The 7,854-nt window shown below is 38.7% G+C and overlaps 1 protein-coding gene and 1 long non-coding RNA gene across 8 annotated transcripts in view; one reads left to right on the top strand and one right to left on the bottom strand.

Moving 5' to 3' along the window:
• The window catches only part of Agbl3 (ATP/GTP binding protein like 3), an 83,237-nt gene that overhangs the window by 64,019 nt on the left and 11,364 nt on the right, over positions 1–7,854 (top strand). For 5 of the 7 annotated variants that reach the window (XM_021164428.2, XM_021164429.2, XM_021164430.2 and 2 more), the window contains one exon: positions 2,445–2,673. The exons of 1 other annotated variant lie outside the window; for it this stretch is intronic. In XM_021164428.2, coding sequence (XP_021020087.1) covers positions 2,445–2,673 — 229 coding nt within the window. Of the gene's footprint in view, positions 1–2,444; positions 2,674–7,854 lie in introns of those variants that run through there. One more of the 7 variants, XM_021164431.2, reaches the window with a different exon arrangement.
• LOC110295982 overlaps positions 1–7,854 on the bottom strand; it is a 23,219-nt gene that overhangs the window by 3,162 nt on the left and 12,203 nt on the right. Inside the window, exon 2 of the long non-coding RNA XR_002378145.2 lies at positions 401–496. This is a non-coding gene — a long non-coding RNA (uncharacterized LOC110295982). The remainder of the gene's footprint in view (positions 1–400; positions 497–7,854) is intronic.

The following is a 7,854-nucleotide window of genomic DNA, read 5'->3' on the forward strand; positions in this document are numbered from 1 at the left end:
TCCCCCTCTCCCTCCCTCCTTCCTCCCTCCCCTCCCCTTCCCTCACTCTCCCTCTCTCTCTCTCACTCTTGATTCATCGAGTTCTTAAAATTTTTCCATATCATTACTCTTTGTTTTATTTCAGTTCACTAACCCTGATGATGTATGTGAAGGAGAATCATAGCAGACATCACCTCTATCTAAACCTTAAGTGGTCCAGTGGTCCATCCTTTGTCTTTCTTCTCACCTCATACTTTTCTCCTCAGCATTCTCCTCTGTACTTATATCTTCTTTATTCAACAACCAAACATCATAAGTTTATATCTCCAATCCAGATCATTCCTTGATTCTATACTTACCTGTCTACTAGACTTCCCTCCATTTTATTACCCTGGTCCCTGAGTATTTCTGTTCACCTTACCTTACTGGTACTCCCTCTCTCCTCCTGACTTCTGTATCTCAGGCAGTATATGGCCATTATCTATTTGTTTAAGTAACATCCTCATCTTCTGAATCTCTGTAAGGCAAAGGACACTATCAATAGGACAAAATGGCAGGCTACAGATTAGGGAAAGATCTGAGCTAAGCCCCATCCAGCAGAAGGTTAATGACTCTTCCAAGTCGATGATGCACACTGGAAATTTCTCCATTCTGTGCCCAGTGATTCTTCTGATTCTGCTCACTGCCCCCACACCCTTCTGCTTGAATCCAGACAGTCTTTGTCCATGTCCCTGGAACTCCTTCATTTACCTCCTAGCCTGTCCCCACAACTTTCAGCTCAGTTTTCTTTATCCTGTCATTCTGCAGCATAACTTCAAAAAGGCAAACCAATTATACAACTTTCTTGCAAAAATCTCAGTGTCCTGAGCTGTTGAATTCCAACCATATGTATTCATCACAAAGCATTTCTGTTTAGAGAGGCCATTAAAAATGTTATTATTACAAACAAACTTCTAGTTTTGAGCAACTTTATCACACTTAACTCACATATGAGCCACTCTAAACCAAATTTGTGATTTTCTGAATGTGCCATGTTAGTCAACTACTTAGGTCAGGTCTTCTTAAACTTTCCATTCATGGCTCCTTCCACCTGAGAAACATTTTCATCATCCCAGGTATATAAAATAGACACACCACTCCAAAGTTATAGATAATAAACTATAATGAAATTTATTTATACACAATTTTCGTATACATGTAATGTTACCATTTATTAAAGATGAAAATACTGTTTAGGGGGAATGCTCAGTCAGTAAAGTAATTGTCTTGAGTTAGAACCCCAGTACCCAGAAGCCAGGCATAGTGGTACATATTTGTAATGCCAGTGGAGGAGGCAAAGAAAGGCAAGTTTCTATGGCTGACTAGATAGCTAGCCTAGCTGCCTGGTGAATTCCAAGCCTGCAAAGGACTCTGTTTCCAAAAATGAAGAAGAAAGAAGAAAGAAAAGAAGAAGGAAGAGGAGGAGGAAGAAGAGGAGTGGTATTCAAAGTTGTCCTACAGTCATGCACACATGCACCTGCACACACATGTGTATCTAAACACACAGATGCTATAATTATTATTTCACAATAATGAGATGGATGTGTGTGTTTGCCTGATATTATATAACCCAAAGATATACTAGGTACTTATATGTGAGGAATAATGGTAGGAAAATATTACAAGTTTATTTTCATAGTTAAGTTAATCTAGCACAGAAAGCCTTGTATGTACACTAATTTGTAGCAGGCAAAGGTTTTAAATCTGATCTAAAGTGTTTCGGGCAGAGTTGGTTGGTGCTGCCTGGCATGCTGGCATGCACAGTGCAGACTGCACACATCCAGTGTTCAGAGCTGAGAGGCAAAGGCATACAGTGGAACACGTGTGAGTGGTGGCAGGACAACTCAGGTGCATTTGCACGTTTAAGTGTTAAATGTCATTGCACTCTACTCTAATTAACATTCTTTCTGTATCTAAGGTAATGAAGGGGTTTCTAGCGTGCTCTTCTAGCGACCTCCCCTAACTCCTCAGATTAGAGACTTTGCAAACACTGCTAATTCCTGTCTTACTCTTGTATCTGGGTCTATAGAGAACCCTAGACCTACACAGGACCTTCACTTCTCCTGTACCCTTCTAACCACCTTCACAACCATACTCCCAGCCACCAGCCTTGTAAATTGCTTCAATAGTCTTACAAGAGATCTGTGCTTTTCCACCATTGCCCTGTTCAGGCCATTCTCAACTCAGCATCCAGCATGATCTTGTTTAAAAACCTCTCACACTGTGGCACACCTCCGTTCCCAGCCCTCCAGCTCACGCTTGTAGACCTTACAATGGCTATGACAGTGGTTCTCAACCTGTGGGTTACTGTATATTTGACTTGTTTTCTCCCTTGGTATGGAATTGGGCTTAATGCAAGATTGATAAATGAATATAATCATATGTCTAGATATATGTCCGTATAAATATTTGTGGTTGCTCCCTAGAGTCACATCACCAATTGAAAAGCAAAGCAAAAAAATGCTCATCTTTCCAAAGCAAGAGGACTGGCACGAATTGGACAGATGATGAGAAACGAATTTACAGGGATAAAAGAATAGCTCAAACTCAGGAAATATTAAAGTATTTACTCCCTATCGTGGAGTCCTCTCAAAACAGGAAATCCACTCAAATGAACAATCTAATCAATCCGATAGCCAACTTGCAACAACATCAGTAAGTCAATGGTGTCCGTCATGTTTACCTATGTAGTACTGGGGATCAAGCCCAGGCCCTTGTGTATGCTATGCAAATGTTCTACCTCTAAGCTACCCCAGCCCATTCCTTACTATTTAATACAGTTTTATAAGGAAGCACAGCTTGTTAGGTCATTAAACAAATATAGGAACTTTAAAACTGCATACACTACATCACAAACCCAAGGTCATAATTATATACCAAGTATGTAAAGGACCGAGTTATCAAGCATTATTTGACTTATTACTTGTATAAAATAGTTTAGTTTGTATCTATGAAGAAAGTAGCATAAATAAGCTCTAACTATAGTATAACTTGCCAATTTTCAGATATTTTAAAAATCTTACACTCCTGGGAAAGGGGAGCAGGATTACAATAATTCATCTTGGCTACTTCAGTTATTTTGTACTCACTGGAAGGCATATATATATATATATATATATATATATATATATATATATATATATATTCTTGTTTGTGTTGGTTTTTTTTTTGTCCTGGAACTCACTCTGTAGACCAGGCTGGCCTTGAACTCAGAAAACTGCCTGCCTCTGCCTCCCAAGTGCTGGGATTAAAGGTGTGTACCACCACTGACTGGCTAGTTTATTTCTTTTAAAGATGAAAAACAGAACTACCTCCAAGGCATAAAAGAAAACTATAGCGGGGCATGGTGGCGCATGCCTTTACTCCCAGCACTCGGGAAGCAGAGGCAGGCGGATTTCTGAGTTCAAGGCCAGCCTGGTCTACAAAGTGAGTTCCAGGACAGCCAGGGCTATACAGAGAAACCCTGTCTCGAAAAACCAAAAAAACCCTATATAAATAGAAGATAATCAAGCCATATTATCTTTACTCATATGAAAATAATAAATATAGTATTATTGACAACTTTTATACTTTTTTAAAGTCTTTTTTTATTTTTTAAATATTTATTTATGTTATTATGTGTAAGTACACTGTCTCTGATTTCAGACACCCCAGAAGAGGGCATCAGATCACATTACGGATGATTGTGAGCCACCATGTGGGTGCTGGGATTTGAACTCAGGACCTTTGGAAGAGTAGTCAGTGCTTTTAACTGCTGAGCCATCTCTCCAGCCCCTATAGTATACTTTTCAAGTGCTAAATATTTTTCTAACTTATATATGTATGGCCATATTTACAGTTTCCACATCGATAGATCTAACTAATCTCAACTCTAAATATATTTCTAGACTGTGCTTGATTGAACCTGCAGATACTAAGGACAGTGTGAGCACCTTGTATTTTATATATAGCAAGATTAAGATGCAAAGACATTAAACAACTTTTTCAAAGCCCCACAATAAGTAGAAGAATTTGGATTCAAACTCTGTAAAAATCTTTGTTACCAAAGTCCTAACTACATGCCTACAAATTAACTGGAAAATTGTGGAGATTTTAATGGAAAATAGGCAAAGATTATAATCAAGCAACTCACAAAAGAAATACCGTGGCCAATAAACATTCAAAATGTTCACTCCTGCTAATTTAGGAATTACAGCTAAAGCAATGATGTAGTGTTTATTTAATTTTTATTTGATTTTTGCTGCTTAGTAGGAAAATCTATCCACTGATTGTGACACAAATTAGGAGTTTGTGCAAGGAATTTCAATACTATAAATGAAAACTCCTGCCTTCACACTGCTCTTCCCTCTTCTTCCTCATCCTTTCTGTGGTGTTTGTAGTTGAGCCAGGGCCCTGAGGCATGCTACTAAAGTACCAGGTCATGCCATTCACCGTGACTAAAGCAGATCCCACTTGGAAGTCGATCTAAGGAAAAACTGAATGAGAAACAGAGTCATATGTAATGTTCATTTCAGTATTGCTTATAGGAGTTAAAAATTAAAGAATATAGATGTTCAAGAATAGAAAATTCCTTAAATTATGAAATATGTAGTACTTCAGTATGGCAAGTGACTATTAGTTACTAGGAAATGATGTTCACCATATATGTGCAAAGCATGGGCTATATACCAGTTTGGCTTAGGTGATTACATACACACTCAAATAGAATGAAGAAGAAAACTTTAGAAGCACACATCCTCAAGAGCGATTACCTCTAGATAGGTAAAGTACTGGAGGGCAGGAAGGTCCTCTGTGTGATGTTTATCCCTTTACTGTATAATCATCAACATCATACAGAAGACAGGCAGTTAGTCGTAGTTTCTAGCGGAGTGCTGTAGCTGTCATGACTAAGGAGAGAAAGACAAGAAAGAAGAGGGATGGGAAAGGAGAAGGGGGGAAGGAGATGAAAGAGGAGAGCGAGGAGAGATGATAAAAGAAAGAAGGAGAAAGAGCAAAAGGAAAGAAATGGCTGAGGGAGAGAAATTAAAAGTAATATTAAAAGTAGCCAAGTGACATCTATAAAACTGAAAAGTACAACGTTGGAAAAAGAGTTCATCTGCCCGTACAGCAGCGTGACAAAAGGAGCCCATGGCTTGAGAGAGAGATTACTCAGCTGACCAGCAGAGAGAAGGAGATTAAATAGAGGGACTTGTGGGAGATAAAATACAGTCTGTTTTCATGTCAGAGATTCAGAAGGACGGATGGAATATGATAGACCTGAAATGGAATTTAAAAAAGTAATTGTTGAAATGCTTGAAATTTGAAAAAGACGTAAACTTCGATCAGTAACCTCAGCAATCACCAAGAGGCTATTAGCGAGACAGCAGGCTTTAGCTACAGAAGGCAAGCATTGAAATCAGCAGGAAGCCTGCGCCTTTACAGCAGATGAGCAGTGCAGACCTAGGCGGGCAGGGAGGGAGGGCTCTGTACTGTCAAATGTGGGAAAGGAAGGAACTGTCAGACGAATAGTCTGTGTCCAATGAAAGGCCAAGCCAGTAAACAATGAGATGAAGAAAACTAAGGGACTTGTGACCACAAGACTACCTCAAAAGAATTTCTTCGTAAGCAAATGAATTATAAAAGAAATATCAAGAAAGAAAGAAATATGATAAGCAGAAATACAGGTAAATATTGTGTTTATAAATTATACTTGATTGTTAAGGCAAAGGTTGTATAACACTAATGTTTTTAAAGAAAACATTTAGGGCACTTATAAGTGTGAGGTGGTAGATACAGAGGTGAGGAAGGTTTCTGAGTCTCCCTCGAACTAGGTAAGACAACACTGGACCAGCACTACATTATGATATCCTGTATATGCAGTACATACTAACCTTTCAAAAGCTATTCAAGAGCACTGCAGATAATTGTGTATGGGGGCCAACCTGTAATCATAGCACACAAAAGGGTCTGGCAGGAAGACTGTGAGTTTGAGGTCAGCTTGAGATATATAGGAAGACTCTGTCAAAGAAAGAAAGAAAAGAGGGTGGGGTGGAGAAGAAAAAGGGAGCCTGTTGACCCAGGTTCCACCCCTGACCCTCACGTGACAGAAAGTAAGAACTGACTCCCACAGCTTTCCTCCAGCTCGCAACACACACACACACTAATAAAGGTAATTTAAAATCTTAAAAAGTAACCTATAAAAGAAGAAGCAGCCCCCAAACAAGGAGAGGCAACGATAAAATGATAGAAACTAATGTGACAGGAAAAAAATTTGTAAAAATAACTGGTCCTTTAAATGAACAATAAATTGACAAACCTCTAACAAGAATATCAAAGAAATGAGAGATTATGTATATGAGGAAGGAAATGGGATGCCACTAAAGATCTTGTAGATCTTGTAAAAGGGGAATGAAACAGAAACACTACAGATCAGGCTAGGGAGGTAGCTCAGCTGTGAGTACGAGAGACCTGTACCTCATTCCCAAACCCATGTTTTTAAAGGGGGGGAGGGGTCCATGTAATCCCAGCACCCAGGAGGCAGAGACAGGTAGATCACCTAGGGCTCACTGACCAAGCCAATTTACTGACCATGGCAAGCTCCAGGTCAGACAGCCTGTTGAAAGTGGGGGGGAGGGGGGATAGAATATGAGGCATGACACTTGAAGTCCTGTGGTGTAGATATGCATGTGCACCCACATACACACACATGCCATACACACACATGCTGAAGAACACACAGAGAAAGAAAATCACAAAAAGTGAAAATATGATGTTACAGAAGAATATTTCCTCAGAGTGTGCATATACACACACAATTACACCCTGTGGAATAGAATGTTTTCATGCCCCTGTAGCTTGGCTTTTATTTCAGAGGGTTTTTTTCTCATGAGTCCTGCATGTACATCCTTCCCACCCTTCCCTTGTCCAACTCCTCTCATGTCCCACCCACCTCCCTCTGAAATTCATGACCTCCTTTCCTTACTGTTACATGTTTGTGTTTATGTACATAAAATCTGAATTCATAATTTTAGTCAGCCCCAAAGGAATCTCATTGGCCATATGGTTTAACAGCACAATTTCATCAAACATTTAAAGAAGTGGTTCTCACTCTATGCTGTAACCATTTAACACAGTTCTTCATGTTGTGGTGGCCCCCAACCATAAAATTATTTCACTGCTACTTCATAACAGTAATTTTGCTACTGTTATGAATTATAAATATATAATATGCAGGATATCTGATATATGACACCAAAGAGTTGCAACCCACAAGTTAAAAACCAAAGATTTAAGAATAATTAATACCAGTTCTGCAGTGACTTATAGAAAATGAGAAAATAATTCATAGTTCATTTTATGAAGCTACTATTGGCATGATACCAGAATCAGTCAAAGAGAGAATCAAAATTTAAAAATCAAGAAATTTAATCCTATTAGCAAATAGAATTCAATACTAAATTTTAAAAGAATTATGATTCACCTTTTCACCTATTTCAACAATTCCAGAATGGCTTAACAAGCAGTGTAACCCTCAATTTTTGCAAGATAAGAAAATTCATATTATGATATTAATTGGCACAAATATTGACATGACTAAATATTAGTGATTTTAAAAGAACTATCAGAAGAGAAGGAACAGAGGACCTCATGCAGCTTGATGGAGTCCACCCTTACCACTCACACACGCTCACTCACCACTGTGCCAGTTCTTGACACAGCAACTAGACAAGAAAAAGAAAAAGGAAGAACACAGCATCTGTTTGTGAAAGTGGTGTTCTCTATGTAGAATATCACATAGCATGTTTGTGAAAGTGGTGTTCTCTATGTAGAATATCACATAGCATATGTTTGTGAAAG

The sequence above is a fragment of the Mus caroli genome, chromosome 6 (assembly GCF_900094665.2).
Source record: "Mus caroli chromosome 6, CAROLI_EIJ_v1.1, whole genome shotgun sequence".
Taxonomy (NCBI): domain Eukaryota; kingdom Metazoa; phylum Chordata; class Mammalia; order Rodentia; family Muridae; genus Mus; species Mus caroli.